Genomic DNA, 26,245 nt, shown 5'->3' on the forward strand with positions numbered 1-26,245 from the left:
ACCCATTTCCATCTTTGTTACTGACCATGGAAGCTCTTCCAACACCCTTCCTGCTGGCTTCTAATTTGCTTCCAGATCCTCACCTTGGAAGGGCTGAGCCCCTTTTCCCTCTTAATTTCTGCCTTGGATTTTCATTCTCCCAATCCCATTACTTTCCACCATCCAGAGGTCTCCTAGTCCCTAGAACAATTCCCCCCTTTCTTTCCCTTCTTTCGCATATTCATCCTTGCATACACACATCGCCAGTACCCATCAAAGAGAGTATCTGTGGCTCAGGGTTGAACTGCGGAGTCCTTGATGCCCTCTGAGCCTGGTTCAGAGGCTCAGAGGGCACCAAGGACTCCACACAGCATCAGTTTCCGCTGCTGTCGAAGACCTAAGAACCAGGGAGAAAGTTGGTGACACATGATATGTTTCAATGCATTTCATAGCAACGTGCTGGAAATTCTGGGAAGTGCAATTTCATCACGTCTGGAAGGCAGCAGGTTGGGTAAGGCAGGCGAACTAAAATGAAGGTCCAGGCATGTTGCATGCCAACAGACTCCAGGATGGTAGCCATGCTAATCTGCTGCAGCAAAAACAAGCAGGCTCATGTACCTTCAAATCCAGTCATTTATTTTCTCTCTGCCCACCTGCCGCTAAACACACACATACTGTAGACACACTTGCAGACTGATTACATCCGGCATTTGATGAGTTAGACCTTGGCTTACACCATCCTGTATGTGCCAGGTTGTCAGGTGTTTTAAGATTTTGCACTGCATGGGGTCAATTGGATTAGGTCAGTGTTTCTCAACCTCTGCGACTTTAAGACGGATGGACCTCAATTCCCAGAATTCCCCAGTCAGCCAAGGAGTTGAAGTCCACCCATCTTAAAGTCGCTGAGCCTGAGAAACACTGTATTAGGTGGGACCAGCAGTCATGTTTTTTACAGCAGTATCTGACTCAGGCTGCTAGTTGCAAATACTCCAAAGAATCTTTGACCTCTCACCACCGAAGTGGGTTGGAACTTACCACCAGGCCCAGCACCAGCGTGCGGACCCGCTCCCCTATCTCCGGAGAGATGTCACTGCCAAACTGCTGCAAAGTTGTGAGGAAACGCTTCAGCTTGCTGAGCTGGCGAGCACCGCAGGCTGGGGGAAGTTGGTGGTTGGATAGGGATGCCGTCGAGGAAGTGGCTGGCCCATTGCTGAAGCCATTGGGGGTGGAGGGGGCTCCGTTGATCGCCGTCGGAGAATGGCTGCTTCCATTCATTACTGTGAGGAAAGAGGAAAACGCTGAGGGAGTTGGGGGACAAGATGGAAAATTCAAAGTTCTCTGGAAGTAGAATTATCAAGTGCATTTTCCCCTTTCCCTTCCTGTCCTGTTATTCCCCCCAGGATCCAGATCTCCCCTAATATTTGTTGCTGGGGCCTGAAGTGCACAGGTGCCCATCTTAGTCGAACACCTAATCTTCCTTCCAAGTAGAACTTCTTTCGGTATTATATTAAACCACACCAACAGGCCCCCAAACCCAATGACTGCTCAATGGCTTTGCCCAGGCCCCCTAGAGCAGTGTTTCTCAACCTTGGCAACTTCAAGGTGTGTGGAAGTCAACTCCCAGAATTCTGGGAGTTGAAGTCCACACATCTTGAAGTTGCCAAGGTTGAGAGACACTGCTCTGGAGCCTTCCCCAACCTCTCATGTGCATGTGGTGCTCACACCTTGGATGAAGTGGGCACTGATGCAAAACCCCGTATGTGATTATAGATCAGCTTTTAAAGCTCTGTGGTTCTTTCTCAACTGGAAGGCGTACCTAAGGGGGGACAAAGTAAATTTTAGTCCAACACTGGAGCAGTCTGGAGAAGGACTGCTCTAGAAAGGGCAGAGAGTGTCCGCCATGAGAGGCAGGTGTACACGGAAGTTGAAAAAGCTTCTCTAGAAGGTTCAGCCTAGAGATGTGTAGAGGTTCCATCCTAACCCTCTCCCCCCTGCCCCAACCCCAGAAGCCCCGAGAGCTGCTATTGCTTTGAGAATGGAACTTTGAACAGAGTGTGAATGCAAATATCAGCTATACCGGGAAATGATTGGCACTGGAAATATCTGCTAAAGACAGCAAACGAGCATTTTTAGCATCCTAGAACTTTAGGGCTGGAAGACCTCCTCAAGCAAAAGGCTGGATTCCATAGTGATTGGAATGACCTCGATGAATCAGGTGGACTGGCCCATTGCAGCAGTGCCTGGTCCTCCGTGGACATGTCTCAATTCACTTTCAGTCTGAAGCTTTGCTCCGGACAAGCTGGAATGGCCAGTAGGAGGCTGGGAGAACAGATCCAAGACAAGAAACGCTTGTTCCCCTACTGCAAGGATGGGCCTAGAATTATGGAGTGTGATACCTCAGCCAGGTGTGTCACCGGGAGAAGGCAGAAGGAGATGTAGCCAAAACAAAGGTGGTCCCTGATTTTCCACACTTTAGCACCAGCAAAGCTGTGGAATTTCCAGAAGGAGGTGATGGATGAACTAACTGAAAAGGACCAAGAAGGCTTTAAGGAACTGAGTGAGCACCACCTGGAGAAAGGAGTAAGATCAAGTAAGATCTGGAAGGTGAACTCTAACTCAGAGAGATTAAGATGGACCCTTTTAAATATGCATTCAGTGACATCACTGTACAGATGAAAACCAGGAGCAGACATTGGGCCTCGCCATGCCTGAGCTCGATTGGGCTTGGAAGCTATAAAGGTTCAAGCTTGGTTAGTACTCAGATTGGGACTGGCAAGGAATCCCAGAGTGGTAGACTTGACTGGGAAAGTGAGCGGCCATCCCAGAAGAAGACATTGGCAACCTGTTTCTGTACAATTGCTAAGAAAATTGCATCCTACCTTTCAATCTGGGGGATGCCAAGAATTCTATATTCATGCAGATACAGAATGAACAAAGGAAAATAAACCAGCAAACCATAAAGTCAGTAAAATCACCCTGAGCATTGAGATATTAAAAATATGTTTTAGAAGAGAAGAGCAACCTATTTTCATAAGGGTTTTCTGGCTTCCGAAAATCAAACTGTGCCCCACCATCTTGAGAAAGGAAGTTGGGAGATGGAAAGAAGGTGACAGGTTCAGTTAAACACCAAGCAGGAAGGCTGACCTCCAGCCCTTCCTGCAGAAACCAGTTCTAAAAGGAGGGGCTGAGCAACTATCCACCCACTGGAGAGTCTCCTGCGCAACCTTGGGAAAACGAGTAGATGGGTGTCGAGAGATACTCCTGGTAGAGGGACCTTGGCTGTGAATGCAAGAGGAACAACAAAGGAAGAAGGACGGTGCAAACTATCCAGCGGCCGGGGTAAAGCCGGGAGAGGAAGCCCGCCTAGGTCGGTGATCTTCCCCCAGGCTACCTGCTGAAGGACAGCCCCACCAAAGAGAGGGAGGTTTACTTGCGTGCAAACATCCGCAGCCCGGTGCTGTTCCCCATCTCCTCAGGAGAACACTCCACCGGGGCTTTCCTCCCAGCCACCTGAGGCTGAGCTCCCATTTCCAACATGCTGGAATAACATCCCAAGTGCGCTTCTCCTCTGCCGCCCCCAGCCCTCCTCGCCATCGCTCGGCAGTTTTTGTTCTCTTCTCGTCCAGGCAGGAAAGGGGAGACGGCGCGCCTGCCCACAGCCCCAAGTATTTCCAGAGCCAACCGAGAGAACGCCAGAAAAACAGCCCCCTGCCCAGCCCCCTCGCCTTGTTCCTCGCGAGCCTCCCCGGACAGCGGTTTGTAAGGGCCGGCTTGACCCAGGCGAACCGCGCGCAGCCAGCCGCATCCTCCCAGCCGCGGGCGTTCTGGGCCGGCAGGGGCGGCGCGGCTGCCCCGAAGAGTCCCCAGGCAGCCCCTCCGCCGATAAGGGCGCTCGGAGAAGGGCCCGTCGGCCCCCGCCGGCTTGGCAGAGGGCGCGCCCCGAACGGCGGGCCCCGAAGGCCCCCAGCCCCCGCAGAACGTCCCCCCAGGAGGCCGGGGGAGGCGCCGAGCTCGCCGGGGCGCCCGCCGCTCGTCCCTCGCCACTGACCGTTGCCGTTGCCGCGACGCCGCTCGGAAAGCTGCGGCCGGCCGGACTTCTGCCGCTTTCCCCCGGCCGCGGCTCCCGCTCCCTCTCCGGCCGGGCGAGGGCTGCCGCCCGCTAAAGAGGTGCCGAAAATAACCTCCCGGCCACAAGTGCGTTTATTCCAGCGACAGGTGCGTTACTAAGTTGAACGCCACACGTGTCTCCGAGGCCGGGCTCCGCGGACGGGGGCGGCCCGGGGGCTTCCCTCCGGCTGAGTCCTCGGCGGGGATTCTCTGGGAGAGTCGGGGTGCCAAACCCCGGCCTGGCTGGCGCGCGCCGGGCAGCCGGGAGGCCCGTCCCGGGTCCTGCCCCGGGCGCCGGTTCCCGCGGCGCGCGGGAGGGCGAGGAGGGGCAGCGCTGCTTGCGGGAGCCCGAGGGAGCGCGGGGCCCGGGCGGGCCCAAGGGCTGCTCCTACACTCCTCTCCCGGCTACCTGATGCACGTTTGTTCCATTTTTGTTCTAGTTAATGCACAGGCCACCCGGGTCCCCAGACGACGCCGGGCAGCTCGACTAAAAACCAACCGAATTAAAGAACACACAACCGACCAGATGACTGAAGAAGGCAAAATCGAAGCAGAGCAAAGCCAAACCAAAAAGGGGGCTTTACAATCAGCTTGTCCTCAAAGCCGGGGAGAACCACCAGCCTTCAACCACTTCCTGAATGACACATGAATTTAGCAAGGTCATCCCCCCCAAATGCAGTACAGGTAGTCCTCCACTTACAACCATTTGTTTAGCAACTGTTCAGAGTTATGACACCGCTGGAAAAAGTGACTCATGACTGGTCCTCGCACTTACGACTGTCGCAGTGTCCCTGCGGTCACGTGATCAAAATTTGGGTGCCTGGCAACCAGCGTGTACTTACAACAGTTGCAGCATCCTGGGGTCACAGGATCGCCATTTGTGACCTTTCCAGCCGGCTTCCAACAAGCAAGGTCAATGGGAAGCCGGATTCACTTAATGATCACATGATTCACTCAGTAACCACAGTGATTTGCTTAACAACCGCAGCAAAAAGGTCATAAAATCCAGTGTGACTCATTGGCCACCTCACTTAGCGATGGACATTTCGGTCCCAGTTGTGGTCGTAAGTCAAGGGCTACCTGTATAACCACTTTGCTCCTTCTTGATCCGTCTTGCCTTTTGGTCATTCATGTTACTCAGAGGAGAATCTCAGCTTTAGCCCTTCCAGCACCTCTGGATGGAGCCAATCACCTTTTCTATCTCCAATAGGCATTTCTTCCTCCAGTCGTTTATTATCTCTTCTCTCCCACCTTCCCACCCAGGAGGCACCCAGAGCCCACCCCCCATGAGTCCAGAACAGCCTTTTCCCACTTCCTCTCTCGTGACCCCAAATCTGCCCCGGTTCTAACACAGGGTCCCCAGCGGTGCTGCAGACGCGCGAGAAGAATTAGAATTCTGTGAGGCTGGGAGGGGGTGGTGGGTGGGGTGGCCAACAACCCTGGGCGGAGGGCGCAGGGGGCGCATCGGCGGCTCAAGTCACTGTTACGGCCCTGCTGGGCTTGTCTCTGGAGGAGGGGGGGCTTCTAGGGAGAATGGTCCTGGGGGCTTGCTGGACCCGTCTCAGCCAGAGTGGCGTTACTGGCTTCAATGCTGCTGGAATTACTCCTTCCACATGGTCTTATACTTGCAGGATTGGAACAGCCTCTTAGTAGTGACTTTGTGGTGGCAGGGAATGCCCACAAACATTTCAGCTGGCCCAGGGAACAACCATGCAAAAATTTTGGCCCAGCTTCCCTGAGTGGCTCATGCAGGACCAGGAGCATTAGGACAGAACTCCACGTGCTGCAAAGGGGCAGCTTGTCCAGAGCCACGAGATGCAGAAGGGCAAACGCCGGAGGGAAGGAACGCAACATGTCTTATACCTGCTTGGTCTCCGCACCGCTGTTCTAGCGCAACTAACAACCGAAACAAGCGTAGTGGAGGATGTCCAAAAGTGTTTTGCTATCCCGACTCGACCAGTTGCGCCCTCTGACGATTGGGAAGGGGCAAACTCTGCAGTGCAGCTGCGTCGGGGTCTCTCTCATAACAAATGTATGTCATGGATCCCTTGCAGATAGGCGCTAACTGAAATGAGTGCCAATTTAACACAGCCTGTTGCAGAGTAAACTGAAATTGTCCAAAAGTCCTAAGAAGAAAGAAGAGCCATCTGGGCTAAACTCCTTGTTAGGCTAGTGAACAGTAATTAGCAGCGGTGTTTGCAGGATGCGGTCCAAAAGGTCAAGATGGTGGCTGCCACGGTGCGATCCAAACCGCACCCCTTTTTTAGGTGCATTTTGTGTGCATTGCAGATAAGGAAACGGTGCCGCTCGGATCGCACCGTGGCAGCCGCCACCTTGACTTTTCGGGCCATATCCTACAGACGTCCCTGCTAACTAGGGACCTGCACGGAGCAAACGGGAAGGGGCCCCGACCCAGGAGGGACCCTCCCCGAGCCCCCACATCCACATGTTGCTGCTTGGCAACTCCCCCCTCCCCCCAGCTCTTCTAAGGGGACCAGCAAAGCTGAGCTCCAGCCTCTGGATCTCCAGATGGAGAGTTTGTTTCATCTTACTTACAGAGACACACCATGGACCATTTCAAGCAACCATGAAAACGGCCGCGGGGGAGAAACATCGGCGGCCCAGCTTCACGATCTGCAAGTAAAATAAAACATACGCTATCAGGAGAGACCAGAGGTGGCGGGATGCCTTCTCCTATCTCTGAGGCCTGGGTCGGGCTGTAGGATCTCAGCGGGGAGATCCGGTTGGGACATACAAGTTTACTTCCGGGGTGAAACCCTCACAAATTCCCATCCCTCTCCTCCTTTTGAGACACTCAGGAACAGCCAGGCTGGGCAGAGCAATGCCAAAACAAGGAACGTCAACTTGGCATATGTGAGACTGTAGTCTTGAAATCCTTCACGCTAATCCAGTGTTTCTCAACCCTGGCAACTTCAAGCTGTGTGGACTTCAGCTCCCAGGACTGAAGTTGCCAAGGCTGAGAAACACTGCTCTAATCTATACAGCAGGTTCAGGAGACCATTCCTAAGTAAATGTCCTGCCCATCACCACACTGGCGTGGCTTGCCTGCATGTGTTATCCTGAAATTATAGAGCCAGAGGTAAGCAACTGGCAGCCTTCATGCCAAATCAGGCTTAGTTGCCCTTTGGCCCACTAATGAAAAAGAAGTCTCTTCTCTTCCCTTCCACATCAGTCGTGCATTTATTAATCTGCGTGTCACAAGGATATTGCTTCAATATAGGCTCAGTGCTAAAACAAGGTGTTTTGCAAAAAAAGCCATGCAGGACTGCCCCAGTAAGGAATTTGCAACATGCGTCAGGTCCCCCCCGCCCCAATTCTGTTTGCAGAAAGCTAGATCCAGGAGTGCAGGCTGCTGAATAGTTACCCAACCCATTATCCTCTTCCATAAGGCTTGGCTGTAAGTGCAGGGAGGGGAGGGCAGGCTGAGAAACAGGTAGACTCTCATTCTGAAAAGCACATTTAACTATCTTATATATTTAGGCTATTTTCAGCCTTACAAATATCCTAAAAGCCTCAAACTTCAAAACATATTGAGAGACACTAAATTAGGTTGGCAAGTAACAGCCAAGGTTGGTAGGCTGGTGAAGGATGGTCCATCCGTTGCTTGCAGGTGTCCCTCCCCAGAACAAAAACATGGCTTTCCCCCCTTCCTGTAAACTAAGAAAATGAAGAATTGGGTCAGCTCATGCCGCAAAAGAGGGAAAGAAGCTCTACCAAGTTTTTTTTTATCTGTTCAATTGTGTCCGATTCTCGGAGACTGCCTGGACAAATCCCTGCAATTTTATTGGCAAGTCTTTTCGGAAGTGGTTTGCATTGCCTCCTTCCTAGGGCTGAGGGAGCGCGACTGGCCCAAGGCTACCCAGTTGGCTTTGTGCCTAAGGCAGGACTAAAACTCAGGGCCTCCCAGTTTCTAGCTCGGTGCCTTAACCGCGACATCAAACTGGCCGTCCCCTCCCACGTTTAGCTGGTGCCTTTTGTGGGGCTCCTGCCTTGAGGATAAAGACTTGGAAAGCAAAGGTTGGCCCAGGCAGCCCACAAAGCAAGCGGAGTCGGCTTTGGTGCTTTAGCGATTGAGGGCCAGGTTGAAATGCAGTTTCTTTGCTTGAGTAGAGCTGGACTGCTAAGTCTAAGGATGGTGCCCAAGGACAGTTGAGCTCTCATCAAGCCTGCGCATGCATGTGAGAGAGAGAAAGTTCAGGTTTCCGGACGAAGCATTCTTCGAAGCTAGCATCAACGTTTTACAAATCTGGGGGATGCTCTGCCTGGGAGGTTCTCCTCCCCATGCTGGCAAAAGGTCCTCGTGTGATCCTGCCCCTGCCACAAGGAGCATGATGCACCGGGAGACAACCCTGCACTGGGCTGGCGGACCAGCCTTTCCCGGGGAGGGTTCCACAGGAAGGCTGGAGAGGCCCCAGATGGGAAGCTGATGTCAGCCCTCCCTTTGCACATCGGTGGCTCCAAAGCAGTGCCTGCTGGGAACTCAGGGAAGGCTTAGGAACCCTCTCCCTCGGCTGGGGGCTCCCACCGAAGGCAATGCCCTAACCCGAGTGACCCTCAACCGAAGAGCGGAACTTAGCTCCGCTCTTAGTCGCCACGGCGGCAAAGCACCAGCTGTCTGCTAAGGTCCCCTCGGATGACATCAACATTCCTAACTTCCCATCCTTCCCCCTTCTCTCCTTCTAAGCCTGTAAATGCATCCACACTTTTTTTTTTTAATCCATTCCATCGTGTCTGATTCTCAGAGACTGCCTGGACGAGTCCCTGCAGTTTTCTTGGCAGGTTTTTCAGAAGGGGTCTGCCATTCTCTCCTTCCTAGGGCAGGGAGAAAGTGACTGGCCCAAGGTAGCCCAGCTGGCTTTGTGCCCAAGGCAGGACTAGAACTCAGGTCTCCTGGTTTCTAGCCTGGTGCCTTCACCACAACACCAAACTGGCTCTCAAAAAACAAAAAAACAAACCAAGAATATGTTTAAAAGGGAAGAAGAAACATTTCAAGCAGGAATGTTGAGGTAGCTCCCTCTCCTTCTGGGGCTGAATAAAATTTAGCAGGGCTCCCAACTCTGTGCTTGGCTGCATCGGTGCAGTAGGGCAGGCCCCTGAGCTACCAGTGTGGGCCCTTGCTGGGCACTGCCAGACTAGAACTCACAGCCTCCCGGTTCCTAGCCTGATGCCTTCAGCACGACACCAACCTGGCTCTATCCCCACACTGCTTGTGGGGAAAACAGCTATTCTGATACGTCTGGGGTGAGTGAGAGGGGCTCTCCCTTACGGGAGTCCTAGAAATGCACAAAGAGCCCACCGTCTGCTGCGGAGGACAACGAAAAGCAAACTGGCCAGAACCCCATTCCTCATTAGGGAAGGTTTGGTTCAAAGGGGAAGGCTCCAACTGACTTAGAGCTGCCACTCAGGATCAGGAAGAGGGGAAAAGGAAGAGGGGGGGGAGAAAGCCCCCCTTCCATAAAAAGGCTGGAGGATCTCTTGGGGCTCAGCAGTCGGACTAGGTGTGCAACCGCAAAACCTTCGGAGCGGGAAGAAGAAAGAGGAATTCTCTTTCAGTTCCGAAGTTGCTAATTTTGAGCTGGGCGCTACAGCTTGAAGCCGCACGGGGAAGCGATCTGGCGTGCTGAGCTGTTCTCACAGCAACTATTTTGGGGCTTCGGCACTGAGCCCTGTGCCTGCAGAGACGGCAACCCATCTGCCGTTGGATCGTTCACCTGCGAGCGAAGGAAAGGCGCCCATCTGCCGCAGCGGCCTCAGCCAGCTGCCCTGTGGCTTTGGCCAGGGTGATGCGGCTCTGAGTCCCACAGGGCCGGTGGCAGCTCCAGAGGGCGGGGCCCCGTGGGCCACTGGGCTGCCAGATGGCGGTCCGCTGGCTAAGGGGTGGCTGCCAGCCAAGCCAAAGAACAAGATCCAGATATAGACAGCAATCGGGCATTGGCAGGCGAACCTCAGTAGCAACGGAGGAGCGCTTGAAAATGCCAACCTGCTTCGGGAGTGCAGGAAAACTCCCCCCGCCCTGTGCCCTGCCTAACCCTCCTCTGGGCTGGGCTACCTTTAAGCAGGAAAGGCAGCTTCCTTTGGCACAATTTCCGGAGGCAGCAGTGAGACGTTGGCACGGGAGCTGTGTGCCATGCTGTTGGCCCTGGGCTCTCTCAGCTAGGCTGCCCCCTGTCCTTGGGCACCTTGGGAGGACGTGGTCTCCAGGAGCTGCTGAGAACACAATCCAGTTGGCTTTCCTGCCCAGAATGGAAGTGCCCGACATTTGGCTCTGGGGCCCACGTCACACAATGCCTCGTTCTGGCCCTTGCCCAGCCAGAGGTCGACTCCCAAGGGGGATCTGGTCGAGAAGCCAGTTTCTGGTTGAAGCACATCCCAAGATCTTCCCTGCATGACTTTCTGGCAACCTGGATGAATCGAAGGCTGCCCAGGAGCAAGTCAGTAAACACAAGATGGTCAGCTGCGAGGAGGAACAGCTCTCCGGTCAGAGAGCCTTTCTTGGCCACTCCTTTCTGGACCCCCGTTTCACTTGTGGACCTTGCCGGAGGATCACTGGGTGAGTCTTTGGGAGTCAAGGATCAGGCACCTTTTCTGACTAACAAAGCTCAGCTTCTTATTTCTTGTGTCATTTGGAAATGCTTTGGCAGGAACCCTCTGAAGCTGCCCTCTGCGAATGAGCGACGCCTCCTTTTCCTGCATTCTGAGCCAGGGATGGTTGTTCCTTCTAGTCCAGTGTTATTGCCTAAGACCTCCAACACCTGGACGTGCACTATCAAGAACTGGATCCACCCCCTTCTTCGGCGTGCAAAGAGCGCATGCAACCTCTGGACCCTGCACGGGTCTTGGCCCCTGGATCATGCGGGAAGCTCCTCGTCCTGGTTCCATCTGAGGCTGCCAGGTGGACCACGAGCAGCTGGTGGAAACCCATACAAGGCGGGGCAGATCCCACGCAGTGCAGGACTCTGCTGGAGCAAGGGGGGCATTCCCCGTGCCCAAACTGCCCAAGCCCCAAAGGGCAGGCCCCCCACTTGTTCCCACAGTGGAACAAGAGAAATCCAGGAGCACAACAACCTTTTGAGAAAGGGAAGATGCGCAGATGGTTCCAGGTCCGTTGAGCCAAAGCTTCCCAACCACCCCCTGGGTGGCCTCCTCTCCCTTTCTCCCATCTCCCACACCCAAAGTTCCCCCTTAGATGGAGCGCAGTGGGCCTAGGCAGCAGAGCGAGTCCTCTATAACCAAGGACCTTGACTTCAAACCCATCCAATTTATTCTAAAGATTATTTGGGGCAAAGCAGCGTGGCATGGGTAATGGGACGATGGGTCACTGGAGAAGAGCATGGCAGACCTTTTGCTTCTGGGACGCACAGGGACCACGGGCAGGCAAACCCACGAGGGGTTCCCTGCCATGCAAATAACACAGAGGCTATTCCATAGTATGATTTAAACCTGCCCCCACCAAGGGCCAAGCCTGGAACGCACATGAAAGCATCCACTCTCTGAGCATGCGCAGAGTGGGTTCTTATCACTGCTGCATGCTGTCAAACATAGGAGATCCTGGACGACGACACCGCTCTTTCTGGAAACTGACCCCAATCTCTCTCTGGCTTGGCTGTCCATCCAGCGCCCACCTCACGGGCACTGGCGCTAACCCGCTGCCCCTCTGCTCGCTGCAAATCCCAGTCCTGCTTTGAAGCAGCGTGAGCAGAAAGCGCCGGCTGGCATCTGCCAAAGCCAGCTCTTCCCACGGGGTGGGGTGAGGAACTGTTTTCTTGGCACTCCAAATGCGGTGCCATATGGCAGTGTTTGAAAGAGGCCCAAAGAGAGAAGAGGGGGGTGGATGGCGTCCAAGCCCACCCGCCTGGCACCCGGAGCCATTCTGGTCCCAAGGCCAGAATCCTCCCTCAGAAGAGCCTGGCTGCTGATCGGGCTGGGGGAGTCCTGCGGCGTGATAACTGCCTGCCTGCCTGCTGCGTTCAGGGGCTTCCTTCAGAGCCTCCCCCCTCCCCAAAGGAAAAACAAGCCCAGGTCATTTCAGAGAACAGAGAGACCCTGCAGGAGGGGAAGGGGGGCGAGGAAGCAGCCTTCTCCACCCAGGCTTTCCACTCCTGATTCCTCCATCAAAGGCCTTCTCCTCTGTTAAGGTCAGGAACTGTATGCCCAAATCCAAGGCCCCGGCCATGCCACGGCCTGTCAGCAGAGACCACCCCAAGGTGCCCTTTCCTTCCATCAAAGCGGTGCGGCAGAGTCCAGGGTGGGAGGAGCTCCCCCTGCTCAAAGGACTCCACCCCGCTTTAAGGAGGTCCCATCGATACTCTTGAACTCAGCCAAGCAAGCAGCTGAATGCCGAGAAAAATGGGGGGCTGCAGCGTGGGGGGGGAGGAGCCGACCCCAAGCCTCCAGCCCCACCCTCAGCAAATCTCCCTCCCCCCACCCCGCAGCTGCTTGGCAGCCAGTACGAATGGGGCTACTCACTGGGGTTTGAGGTAAACGTGGGGGGCCGCGTGGCTCCCTGGGAGACAGCTGGAGAAGGCGGTGGCATGTTCGGGGGCGTGGAGCGGGACTGCGTCTTCACGTCGGCCGGCGAGTCGGGCATCGTGGCTGCCTTGTGCTCTGCGCTGCCTGCAAGGGGGAAGCGAGAAACGGGAGGGGAGAGGTGTGAGCAGCCAGGTCTGAAGGCGAAGGTGCAGCTGGAGGGGGCGCGGAGGCTCTGGGGTGGCGCCGCCTGCCGCGAAGGCTTTTGGGCCAGAGCTGGGACGGGGTATGGGTGGAGAAGGTGGCGAGGCCCCCAACTCAGAGAGACGAGCTGGCACTGGTGTCTGTGGGGAAGGGGCAAGGGACGTCGTGACTGCCGTGACATCATCCAGCAAATTAGGCAAATTACTTAATGGGCACGATGATGGTGATGCACAGAGAGCAAAGCTAGCTGGGCTAAACCATAATTTCCCAGGCTTTTGCGCCTCCTAACACAGACTGCTGCAATTCAGTGGCTGAGTTCTCACAAGCCATGCTAAGCCATGGCTTCCTGCCTTGATTCACTGAGTAAACCACAACAGCACCTGAGTTCCCCTCCAGAGGAGATGGACTGCCCAGTTGGGAGGAGAGGCTGGGTACTGGGAGCACGTGATCCCTGGGTGGTGTCTGGCTCCCCAACCATTTCCAAGCCAGCCTAAAGGTCACATGTCATTCCCCCACCCCCCAGTAAGATTAGGCCTTTGGTGGTAGCAACTGGTTGAAGAACAATTGGCTCACTTCCATCTCTATGGCCTTTTTGATCCCAAGTGAAGACTTTTCTGTGTGTCCAGATCTCTTAAGTAACTCAAGCTGGGTTCACCCATTGCGCTAAATCATGGTTTATTCAGCAAGCCACTGCAGCCTGAGTCACACATAATGCATGTTGCTTGGTCTCCAAGTTCACCCATTCTTCTAAGCCCCAGCCAAGCAGACCACTCAACACTAAATGCGACACGTGATCCGCCGATACCATCTCAACCTTTTCATTTCAAAATCTGCATGTTGAATTCTGGTCTGGCTGCGGACTGTAGTTTCTGCTGTGGATTTATGCTGTGCTGGATGCTGTGATTTTTATGAGCTATTTGGTCTCCAAATTAAATTTGTATGGTGAGGAACTTTGAAAACGCCTGGCATTCTAATGTCACAAATAACGAGTGGCGCCAAGAACACTGAAGCTGGATTGGGGGCCCGGCTCACTTCCCCCGCCAGCTGGTCCCGGATGCCCTGAGAAACAGGCAGCTTGGTCGCTCTTGCCGAGGGGGGCGTCACCTCTGGCCATCGTGGCCCTTCCAGCAGCCCCCCAAGGTTGTATGGGGGTGACCCAGCTGGGGCAGGGCAGGAGAAAGACGGGGTGACTTCAGGGAGAGAAAGAGGGAGCAGCTGCCACATCTAAACAAAGGCACCTGCCACCAATCGCACGGGCTGCCAAGTTCACTTCTTCCCCTGCTCCATTAAAGAGGATGCACTTGAGTTTGACGGCTTGGCGCAAGTGTGCCAGCAGCTGCGGCAATCCATCACCGAGTCTCACAGCCCCCAGCCAGGCTGGGGCTCAGAGGAGGACCAAAGAAGGACAGTCTCCCCTTTGCTGCCCTGCCCGGGGTCAGCCAGAGTCTCCTCGAGGGGACGCTGCTTTGGAAGAGCAGCCAGCTTTCAGGGGGTGACGGATCAGCTCTAATCCATGGCAACTGAAGCACCATTAATTGAACTTCGCACATGAGAGCGCGGGAAAGGACACTGCCTGTGCTAAATAAAGCCGGGAGCCGGGCCAGGGGCAGATGTTCCTGGGGTGTGCCGAGCCTAAGTGCTCAGGGGACAGGCTGACTATGCGGGGAGCTGAGGCTGGGCTGCCTGGCGCAATTTCTTAAGGCAGAGAAGCCAATTTTCCAAGGGTTTGTGAGCATCGTTGCACAGAGCTCAGCCCTGGGCAAGAGACACGGGGGCACATTCCTTCCTCAGGGACACAACTAGCCCCTCTGACTTAGATGGGGCTGCAGCCTTCCAGGGGTGAGAGAGGACTCTTGGAGATGGAAAGGATGGTCCCGGGCCCCCTTGGCATGCAGCAGAGGGAATTGGATTGATACGATATGGGTTGAATCCAATCACTGCGGTTCATTAATTAATTAATTAATTAATATTTCAAATTTCTATCACCGCCCATCTCTCCTGAAAGGGGACTCTGGGCGGATATGGATTCCCTTCTCACCCCTATATATATATGAGATTCCCTTCTCACCCCTATGGGCGGTATGTGTCTTCCTCAGCCTTGGGCCCTCCACCAGAGGCCTGGGAGTTTGAGGGTTCTGCACAGTATCTTGGCTGTTCCTAGCCCTGCACTCTTCCGGACAGAGAGCTCGGTTGTTGCTCTTGGGATCTGTTGGAGCCCCACTCCCAGCTGAGGAGTCACAGCCCGAGTGCCCCTACCACCACTGGGACCACTTTGGCCTTCACTTTCCTCATCCTCTCTAGTTCCTCCTTCAGGCCCTGGTCCTTCTCCAGCTTCTCATGCTCCTTCTTCCTGATGTTGCTGTCACTTGGCACCACTACATCTATCACCACCGCTGTCTTCTGGTCCTTGACTATTACCACGATGTCCGATTGATTGGCCAGTACCTGCCTGTCCATCTGGATCTGGAAGTCCCATGGGATCTTAGCCATGTCATTCTCCACAATTTTCTGTGGAATCTCCCATCTGGACTTGGGATATATGTGTGTGTGTGTGTGTGTGTGTATTAATATGTATCTATATAATAATATACATACATACATGGTTTGGCAAAAGGCATGTGCCACTCATGCCCCTTTGCCCCTCCTTTCATTATTAGGGCATTCAGTGTCTCCTACGGAAAATATTTGGAACTCTTCAAGGCCTGCAACTCTAACAAAGGCATCTTTAACCTGATTGCCAAGCAGCCTCCTTCGGAATGGAATACACCAGATGCAGGGAAGGAGCACCACCTGCCCACAAGCCAGGCTGTGCCCGGGGGCAGGAGGATTCCTCCATTGCCCCAGACAGCCGCAGTGGGAGACTATGAGCCCCAGACCCAGGTCCTTCAGCCCAGCCCCAGCTCCAGGTGAAGCTGCTCAGAAAACGCAGCCGCCGCCCCTCTTCCAGGTTCCCCGGAGTTCCCAGGCAGCTCGGCGGGATCTGCTCTTTCCCAGACAGCTTTCAAAGCCAGCCCTGCCCCGCAAAGAGCCGCTCCCCATGGCAAAGCCCTCCGCAGGAGAGCCAAGGTTGAAGCTGCCTCCTTCACCCTTCTCAGCACGCAGCTGAGCTGGGGCCAACAAACACGAGCGTTGCTGGTTATAAATCAGCTCGGCAGAGGCCAAGGAGAGGGGAAAGGCAGCTTCTCGGAGGCTCTGGAGCCCCTCTGGGCCTTGCAATGCATTCCCACCCTGTCAGTCCGTCTGTCTGTCTGGCGGGGGGATACACAAACATCCCCTCCCACGGCAGTGGATGCTCAGGGTTCAAAGCCTGGAGGAGGCTTTGCTGTATGAAGGGGCTGACCTAGAGCGATACCAGCAGACAGCATCGTACAGAATGGCTTTCCTTCTTCACCGTGAAGCCCCACAGCCTTCCGCAGACTGTCCAGGTGCTGCGAAGTACACGCCTCTGCTGGAAATAGGCGGTTGCTGAGCCACGAAAACGTGGGTGTCCAGGCCTGCGTGCACGCCCCACCAAAGGGCAGTGTGGAACTCAGCAGCTGCATTGACCCCCATGGCCCCGAACCCTGCTGCAGCTGGGCCAAACCAACTTCCTTGATCAGAGAAAAAGGCAGTGTCTACGTTTATGGCCGCCTGGAAACCCCTTATAGGCTTGTTGCGTGAAACAGGAAAAAATGAACTTACGATTTATGGTTTTGAGGAGTAGGAAAAAGAGATACTAGGAAAAAGAGAGGGTTTTTTTGGATCCACAGAGTAGGAGGTAATTTTGTATTTGTACTTCTAATTGCTGTAAAGAAGATTAGAAGCTACTTCTTTCTATTTCTTTTCATTCTTTCTTTTTGCACTTTGGCTTTTTCTTTTTTTCCTTTCTTTCTTTTCTTTATATTAGTTCTTGTTCATTTTTATCTCCTTTTAAAAATTCTTAATAAAAATTATATGAATAAAAGCCTCCCAGAGTCACTTGCTCAGATGGGCGGCTATAGAAATCAAATAAATACATACATACATACATACATAAAAATAAATAAAAACACAAATAAACCATGTTGCAGCTGGGTTTTAATTAGCGTGTTGCAAGAACCTGGACGTCGTGATTTGTAACCCAGGGTTATGATTCCTCGGGCAGCTGGAGCCTAGGGTAGCTCTCCAGAAAGAAACTGTTCTTTCCCCCCGTTTGCAATACTTGTCTGTTTTTCCATTTGTATAATGTGGGGTCAGAAAGCCCAGCTGCTGCAATTCTTTTGCAAAGGCCGCAGAAAGCAGTGGAAAAGTACACGGGAAGAGCCTGCGGCTTAGATAGATAGATAGATAGATAGATAGATAGATAGATAGATAGATAGATAAATAAATGAAATTTCTTCACCGCCCATCTTGACAAATAACTCTGGGCTGGCTTTCCTGCAAAGGAGCCAGTCTGGAAGGAAATGCTGGGAGCAGAAGGATGCTATCAAGGGCATCTGACCCATCAGTGGCCCATGGGGAAGTTCTGGTGCAGTCGAGCTGGATGCTGGGGCTGCAGCACAGATTGTGGAGATGGGATGTGAGTTGCCATGGGCAGAATGGTGCCCGTTGGCCAAAGTTTATATGGCTTGCCAAGTCTGCACGGCACTACCTGAATCAATATGATTTATTACTATTACTATTATTTTGATGCCACCTGACTCCACCCAACAATGCATCCAGAAGGTCTGTGAGCAAGAAAGAGTTGCTGGAAGTCAACCCTAAAGATCCTGAAGAACAGATGTTCCTTCCACAAAACCAAACGAGACCCCTTATCCTCAGGTTGGACGGCCTGTCCACCCGCCCTCCTCCTTCCACTGCAACCTTTTCAATTACAGATGGCCAGGATGGAGCCCGGGACCTGCTGCGTCCAAGGCCTAAGCCCCGGCAGTGATGGGAGGGGGAGGGGGAGCGGGAGGGCCCTCCCAGGCGTGGACCTGATCTACCTGCTTGCCTAGAATTCCAGACCGGTGCTCAGCAAGGGGCAGAGAGCAGCCGGGGGTCCTACAGGAAGATGCTCCCAAAGCAGCCTGGGGGGCGATGAATGGGGACTCTGCAAGAATTCCAGCTCTCAAGGTGTTGTTGCTTGCCCCCCCACCCATGTGAAATTGGAACCTTATCTCAAGAGTATAGCAAATAGCCTTATACCAGGTAGAGCCTTGTTCCATCTAGCCAGATAAATGTATTTATTGATTTGAGGGTCTCAGCAGAGAGAAGTTTTCTTCAATCCATCGTCATCATCTTGGTGATACACCTTTCTACAGGCAGAACCTAGACTCTGATAGTGAAGTCCCTGTTCCTAATTTGCTTCAAGAAAGTTATGATGAAAACGTGCCTTAAGTCAGCTTTCTTGCCTCAAGATAACTTTTTGCCTTAAGAGGAGAGCAACTGCTGTCTGCACATGCTCACACATTCTAGGCTCACTGTTTAAACCAGTGTTTCTCAAGATGGGTGGACTTCAACTCCCAGAATTCCCCATGCTGGCTGGGGAATTCTGGGAGTTGAAGTCTACCCATCTTAAAGTTGCCGAGGTTGAGAAACACTGGTTTAAAATATCCCGAGTCTAAGCCGAAGTATTGATTTTTGGCTGCTGCACAGTCTTTTCCCAGATCCTTTTCATTTCCAGACAGGCTTGCTTGCTCGCTCTCCCCCCCTCCAATACATTTTCCACTCCCCTCCAGTCTCCCATGCTGTTTTTGGAAGTGTTGAGGAGTTACAAGCATCATGTGAAATCCTGTGCACTGCTTTGACTGATGACAGCATTCCTGCAGCCCTGGATGCCTGCACATGGAGCCTGGCATGGTGTGGGACCGCCAACCCACCCACCCCCTTTGACTTCCTGCTGTATTTATAAATGCACCCTGAGTGACAGCAGAGAGCCAACCGGCAGCTGAGAACATCGTGCAGCAGATGGAAGCCAGCAGAAGCCCTGGCGCGTCCCCAGCGCTGTCATCTCGCCTGGCTGCAAAGCAATTGCGGATCGGGAAGGTGGCACGAGGGGTGGATGCCTCCGTGAGCCTGCCCAGGAGTGATGCCCCCAGAGCGCAGGCTGGCAAAGTGCTCAGGTCCTGGGAGGGCATCACAGGGATTCTGTGCCACAGTGTTACGAAGCTACGAGACTGCCTTCCCTGGCACAGGAATAATTCCACACAAAGTTGCTCATTGGTGCTGTTGCGCGCTCTCCTTGTTTCCTGCACATCAAGAAGATCCTGGGTCCGGCCACCCAGGGGGGTTTCTTTCAGAGAAGACTGGCCTCGGAGGGCACATTTTCATGGCCTTTAGGTGGTGGAGTGCTCCCAGACTGCAGCCAAAATGAGGCCACCAGCAAGGAACAAGAGGGAGGCTTGGGGGAGCACAGAGTTGTGTGACGCACCCCCCCCAAAAGCAACAAAGTGAGCGAGGAAAAGCCACTTGCCCCTCCGACTGCAAACCGCTTCCAGCAAGCAAGAGGTCTGGCCTCCCAGGCCATTCAGAAACACACCCGTGCGCTGGCCAGATCCCCACTTGGCAGCACTCAGGGGTTGAGCCTCGCAAGAGATAAAATTCCGGGTCCACCAAGCTGGAAACTAAGCTGACGTTTATCTCCTGCATTTTTGTTTCCAGAGTGGAAGATGCTCCCCACAATTTCTCATTCACACAACAACCCTGCAAGGTCGGCTTAGGCTGAGATGCAGCCACTGCCCCTCAGTCATCCAGGGACCGTCAACGGCTGAGCCCAGGAGGGAGAGGTGACGTCTTTCACATCCAGCCCTGGGGAATTAATGAGGGGAGGATTCAGCCCTCTGTTCCCCTGGCAGATGTGGGTGCGGAGGGGACATTTTCGTCCCGGAACTGCCTTTCGTTTTTAGAGCTTTACTTCTCCAGCTTTTGCCGAGCAGCAACTAATGGGAAACAAATGTTGGAAAGCAGACAAAACTCGCTGCAGTTGGGACAAATTATTTACCCCTCCCCCCAATTCTCTTTCCCACCCCAAGGTGGGGGGAATAACAATGTTCATGCTTTGAGTCATTCTCAGGATGAACCAGTGACAACCGTGGCTTTTGCCTGGATGGAAGAGAAGTGACAGCTCGTCCCCTCTGGGGCTTCTTAACATGGGGAGGGGCCTTCTTTCCCTACACATCGCTCTTCCCCACCTAGAGAGGGGCCGCCATCCAAAGCACCCTACAGTCCTGCCCCTGTGCCCAACTGCAGAACTGGGTTGAATTAAACTGGGATAAGACACCTCTTCGTCTAAATGGGCCAAAGGCAGGTAGATGGTAGTTCGGTTCACACAACACTTAGGCCAGTTAAAAGACAGTGTTTGCACTGTGAGTGATTAGTTCTGAAACTGGTTTGTGTGTGTGCCTGTCTTAGCCTATTGTGCAAAGCTTGCCTGTCTGTCTGTCTGGATTGGCATTTCTCAATCTTAGCAACTTTAAGATGTGTGGACTTCAACTCCCAGAATTCCCTAGCCAGCATGGAATTGAAGTCCACACATCTTAAAATTGCCAAGGCTGAGAAACACTGGTCTTGATTGTGGTTCAATGTATTGTGCAAATGCAGAAAATGGGTCAGTTCAGTCATCAGGTAAGGGTGGTATGAACCCAGCCAGCAAGAAGCTCCAAAGTCATCGCGGGAGATCCCCTAAAAGTCGAAAGGAAAGCACCCCAATTCCCATCACGGCAACATGGACTCTCCACTGCAATGTGAACATTGCTTCCTGAGTGTCCAGCTTTGGCCTCTACAACCAGCACCGTGTTCCCCAAACCCCTCCTGACCACAGATAACCATTGGGCATTAAGCAACAATTAAAATAAAAACGACTTCAGAAGTGCAGTTATAGAACAAATCAATCCAGAGTTCTCACTCAAGGCTCAAACCATCACATTTTGGACACATTATTCAAAGACCCAGCTCCCTTGAGAAGTCCACAATACAGTGAAAGGTGGGATGAAAGAGAAGGACGACCAGCAGCAAGATAGATGGGCTCAGTTATGGTGGTGATGGGGGCACCTTTGGGAGATCTGAAGGACCAGGATGGGGACAGATCATCCTGGAGAAAGTCTACGTGTTTGCTAAGAGATGACACTGACTTGAAGGTATATAATCAATCAAGATGCCATGCTCCACTCAAGAAGCCACATGAGATCTCCTTCCTGTCTTTAGAAGTGTCACCAGCTGAGTGTTCCAATCAGGAATGGGATCATGTCACACCTACATTATGTCAATTCTCTGGGATCCCCAGAGAAATAAAGGCAGGAAGCCAACTAGCTCCCCATTCTGTGCTAAGCTTTCTACCAGCACAGAACCCTTTCTCCAGCAACCCAAGAGAATCTTGTCACCAGGCGCCTAAAAAAAAATAAAACAGTAATCAATCTGTCAATATTGGCTCCAAATCCTGATCTCCCTCCCTGTCCTCCAGCAACCCTCATGCCGGACAGCCCACCTCAGCTCTTTCCCCCAGTCCTGCTGCCCCCCAGAGACACCCCTGGGTCGCTGCCAGTGACAGCAGTAGGAATGTTCCCCCGACGGGAACGCATCGGGCAGGAGTGGCTTTGCTGGGCCCGGCGCCCCAGACCACCAGCCCTCCTTCGGAGGTGGGGGCCTCCAGGCCGCAGGCTGGTCCTCGAGCCCCCCCTGCGCAGCTCTCCTTGCAGCCCCCTCGAAAGCCCCCCTCCCCTCCTGACCCTGAGGGAGGGCGAGGAGGAAAGGGTTAAGGAGGGGAAGGCATGAGATCTCAGCCTCGTCTCAGGCTCCCCAAATGCAATCCAGATGCTGAGCGAGGGGGGGGGGGCGGCTCCGCATTCCAGCCCCTCAGCTGCTGGGGCCAGAACTGCCAAGAACAACTCCCCAGAAACTCGCCAGGGACGGAGCTGCTCCATCTGGATCGCATTAGGCGAGCCCTCAGCACCGGCGGCAAACTGGATAGGAACGCAGACCGCTTGCGTGCGGGAAAAGGCAGAGGACCGCGGCGGGGGGCGGGGGGGGGGGTCAAGCCTGCCTCCTTGGTCTTCCACTCCAAAAAGAGGGAGCAGGACCCCGACTTTTCTTTCTCCCAGCTTTTCTCCCCATTTGCTTGGAAGGATGTTTGACGTCCCCCAATAGCTACGGGGAGGGCCCCCTGGGGGTGCCCCGGGCGTTGTGCAAAAAGCGTTTCAGGAGCTACCGATATTTTTCAGGGAGGCAAACCAAGAGACCCAGCTGGGGAAGGAGATGGGAGGGCAGTGTGTGTGTCTGTGCGCGTGTGCGTGTGCGCGCGCGCGCTTTTCGTCTCCTCTGAGTGTACCTTTCACCAGTGAAGTCCATTTTTCCTACGACTTAAATTTTTTCCCCTTAACACAGTCTCCGAAAAAAGGAGAATCGTGAGGTTAACCATTGGAAAACGTCAGGCCTAGAGAAACAAGAAAAATCCACAGGACTTCCGGGCTGCTCAAACCCCCCAGGCAGTAGACTGTGGACGAAGAAAGAACGCGCCACAAAAGCTTCTGCCTTTGAATCGCGTCCCTTCGTTCGTCGGAAACGGCGCTCCCGGACTCCTCCGGACTTTTGGCTCCCGTAAACTAGCACGGCTCTCCTCCCACAGCGTCTGCAGTCAGAAGGGCAGAAACACAGGCCTCTCTTTCTTACAGGGGGAAAAAAAACGTGTGGGTTATTCTTTCCATCCAGCGGCCTCCTCCCTCACGAAGCTGGCAGCCCCCGTTTCTTGCCGCTGGAGGGGATCCAAAGCGCGCGGGGCTATTAAGAAATGTGCAACATCCGAGTGCTGGCAACGACTCGACAAGAGCGATTCAGTACCTGCTGAGATGGAAAATCAGGGCGTTCAGGAGCAAAGGCTTCCCATCTCGCTCCCTCCTCAATATTCATTAGCGCGGGATGCCGAGTCTTCCCGGGACCGTTCAAGGACTTGGCACACCTGAGGCCGGCTAGCTTTCCCCTCAGCTGGGCTCCCAGCCATCTGCTCGTGCCGGCAACCTGCCAAGCTCGCCGTCCAGCCTTAGCTGAACGTCTCACCGTCCCGTTCCTCCTCCAAGGCAGCCGCGATGCCGAGAGAGCCGTGGGATCGGCGTCCTTCCTCGCCGGAACGAAAACGGGCACTCGCTTGCCAAGAAAGCTGCTGGCATCACCTGGGTTGCTCCCCGCCTGCCCCACACGTGGCCTCGCATCCACCTCGCCACGGGTCGGAGCAGTGAGGAAAAGGCAGAGGCGGTTCTGCAAACTGTAGTCATTTTCAGATTCTGATCTGTTAAGACGCACCAGCCCCATCGACTAACTTCTCCGTTGAAATTGGCAGAGGTGGTCCAACCCAAGGCAGCAGAGGAGGCAGGAAAGACAGGGCTAGCTCGCTTAATCTGGTAATGGGAAGTTCTCCTCTCCCTCGGGGTTCCTCTGGTCTTGAAAGCAAAACTCCGTCCAACTTTAAGTGCAGTCTTGGCACCTGGCTTGCTCTTGGAGAGGCCCACTTCACCTCTTCAGGACCTCACCAGGGGAGGCAAGAGTTAACGCCACATACACACACCCCTCCCCCGAGCCTGCTGTGGTCCTAATAATGGCCACCCCCTCTCCATCCAGGGATGTTCATTGCAGTGTTAAATCCTGCAACTAAAGGGCAAGGACCGAGTTGCAACCCCAATTTTAGTCTGGCTTCGCTACAGCGTGCTCAGTTCACGCTCCCTCTCTGAAAGGAAGATGACCCCAGGTGCAGGTGCCCTGACGAATACCAGGAGAAAAAAGTAGGCAAAAAAATTCACTGTTAGGGAATTTAAGCAGTCCTTTTAAAGTGCATTACTCTAGAAAAATCTGAATAATGTCAGACAAATTGTCTGTCTGTCCACCTATCCATCAATCAGAAAACACATTCTGGGCAGCCAAGTAGGATTGTCGCCACACGACGCCACTAAATAGAGTTCAACCCAGCGGTTTGTATATTGTACATTCATGGGCAGGTCTGCACCCAGCACCCCCGCCATCCCATTGTGTGCAGAAGTTCTCCCCAAAGGATATTTGCAACGGATGGAGAACACACATTCTCACCTTCTTTCTCTCTCTCTCCGTCAGCCGGGGTGTCAAGGAGCAGCCTGCACTCCAATGCTGCTGTCTTGGAAGAAGCATTTGTCCTAGTGCAGATGGCAAATTCCCAAAGTGACTGCATGACTCCCAGGGCTGCTCTTGAGCAGGACAGGCCACTCCACCGAAAACAACCCAGGACAACTTGGAAACAGGACAGAGCTGCAGGAAGGCGTTTCCGACTAGGCTTGAAGCACTGGCTGCATTCACACACATTTAACCCAGTTAATGCCCTGACCCGTTCTCTGGGTTCATACAGGATACCAAACCAGAAATGAACCAAACGGGAGAGGTTCACACCACACCCATTGCCACAGAAAACTTAGCCAAAGTTAACATTAGCGTTATCCAGCCCTCCTACCTGGCACAATTACAGCTGATAAGCCTTTAAGTGACCTGGTTAAGATTATGCAGAACTTGGTGCGGTCTGAGTTCGGTGGCTGGCTTGCGGACGTTCCATTACCCGACTCGGGAGCATCAGCAGTGCCTCCTGGACGATGACGTTCCCTAGTGGGGTAGTGAAGCGTCTGCAAGAAAATCCACCAAGTTCAGAGAGCGCCAAGGACACCACCGTTCAGCCTGGAGCTAGAGAGATTCCCTTCTGTGGGAACTAGTTAAGACAGTCAGCAACAGCCTCGCTAGGGACAGTGCAGAATGATTGGGCGTAACATAAAGCCCAAGTGGAAGAGGGTCGGTCATTTTATTTCGGCCACTGCCCAGCAAAGAACGGGCTTACTGCACGGGTAGGCAATGCGGGCCCAAGAGCACAAGCACACCTGCCCACAGAAACCTACCCATTACGTGCCCGGCTTCACTTTTAATAGATGCGTTTAAGTACTTTTCAGTGCAAATGATTCAACGAGAGAGAGGTGAGCCTCCTGCCAAACAAAGGAGAATCTTTGCCCCTCACCTTTACCTGCCTGTGACAAAGGTGCAGCCCAGGCACCTTCCTGGCACATCCCCCCACACTGTGGCTGCCCACCCCACCCCTGGCACAAGGGGCACCCGCAGGCTCCTGCCCTCCAGGTGTGGAAAAACTTCCAGCAAAGGAAAAGGAACCAGAAGGGCAGCTTGGGTACAAGAAGCCAAGGAGCCGGCCATGGGCCCAGCCGTGCCCCGCGACCCCCGGGGTCTTCTCCCTGAACCCCCTTCAGACCTGCAGAGGGGTGCTGGGAATTCATGCTGATTCTGCCGGACTTGGAAGTGGGGGGAAGAGGAGCCCCTCTGTTTTACAAGCCTTCGTTCACTATTGTTTATATAAACAGGTAAATTGTTTCGTATCTCAATTAAAAACATCTGCCACATAAATGAATACCAATTAACTCATCCTGTTTTTAATTACTCTGTTAATTACATACAGGCAGCAGCAAGGATGGCATGGGAATAAGGGAAAGCAGGCACGTAAAAGAAGCCTGTCCCCCCACCCCCCGCCATGCACATAGAAACCAGTTGGCTGTTGGCTCCGGTCTGAAAGGTGCCCAGCTTGTGATGGATTAAGGGGGGGGGGGCTCCGTGCCCTCATCAGGCCAGGCAGGGAGAAAGCTTTGCAGATGTTCAGAAACTGTATCCGCTGAAAAGGCAGGGCTTAGCTTGCTGCCCCCATGGCTGCTCACCTTTCAAGCCCCGGATGACCAGGACCTCCATGGCGACGTTGCCCGAGCGCCAAGCACATACAAGGCATGCGCCGAGGGCCAGCCAGAAAGCCATGAGGGAGCAGCACAGGAGGGCATAGGAAAGGCTGCCTGGATGTTCAGAAGCAAGTGCAGAAAGGCAACTTCTCCCCTGGGGCTTGGCGCACGGGGACCTCACAGACACACACTTCTTGGTTTCTGGGAAGCAACATGGAAGCGGCATCCCAGTCTAACCTACAGGCTGGGATTTCCTAGTGTCCCCCATCCACAGAACATCCAGGGTCAACCCTGCTCAGCTGTTGGAGACCAGCCCAAGTCAGCTGCTGAGGTTCTGGGCCTCTGTGCTCTGCACTGGGCGATCCTGCAGCCCTCTTCGGCTCAGCTGCTGGGAGGCAGCACTTGTGTATGGCGGATGTCCAGTGACTGGCAACACTAGGCAGCAGGCACTCGCTTGCTCCTGGGCCCTGCCAGACAGGCGGACCCTCATCACCTGCCAAAAGCCCTTGGGCAGCTCCTAAGAATGGTTCAGATTCCCATATCTATGTATATGTTTGGATGCTAGTTTGTTTGATCAATGTACGGGGCTGCCCAGCTTGCAGTTGCAAGCTTGGGTGACCAACATTAGGTTAAAAACAAGCAAAGAATATGGGGGAGGAAATCCTGTTTTTCTCTTTCTTGCAAGGGTAGAGCTTGGAAATCAGTTGAGGAAGAGGAGGGAAAAGAGACTCTATCACAGGCTCAAGAGAGCCTGCAGACCCCAAGGCGGTCTACCTTCAAGGATCAGCCACAAGAAGCAG

General features: G+C 53.8%; 1 protein-coding gene across 4 annotated transcripts in view; it reads right to left on the reverse strand.

Annotated features, from left to right (window-relative positions):
* Positions 1 to 26,245, reverse strand: part of CBFA2T3 (CBFA2/RUNX1 partner transcriptional co-repressor 3) — a 48,889-nt gene that overhangs the window by 13,138 nt on the left and 9,506 nt on the right. For 2 of the 4 annotated variants that reach the window (XM_063312814.1, XM_063312815.1), the window contains exons 2-4: positions 12,574 to 12,720; positions 6,643 to 6,720; positions 1,015 to 1,256 (exon numbers count right to left, since the gene is read on the reverse strand). In XM_063312814.1, the coding sequence (XP_063168884.1) occupies positions 1,015 to 1,256; positions 6,643 to 6,720; positions 12,574 to 12,694 (441 nt within the window). In that variant the 5' untranslated portion in view covers positions 12,695 to 12,720. The remainder of the gene's footprint in view (positions 1 to 1,014; positions 1,257 to 6,642; positions 6,721 to 12,573; positions 12,721 to 26,245) is intronic. The other 2 variants (XM_063312818.1, XM_063312817.1) reach the window with 1 other exon arrangement.

Source organism: Candoia aspera, chromosome 11 (assembly GCF_035149785.1).
Source record: "Candoia aspera isolate rCanAsp1 chromosome 11, rCanAsp1.hap2, whole genome shotgun sequence".
Lineage (NCBI taxonomy): Eukaryota > Metazoa > Chordata > Lepidosauria > Squamata > Boidae > Candoia > Candoia aspera.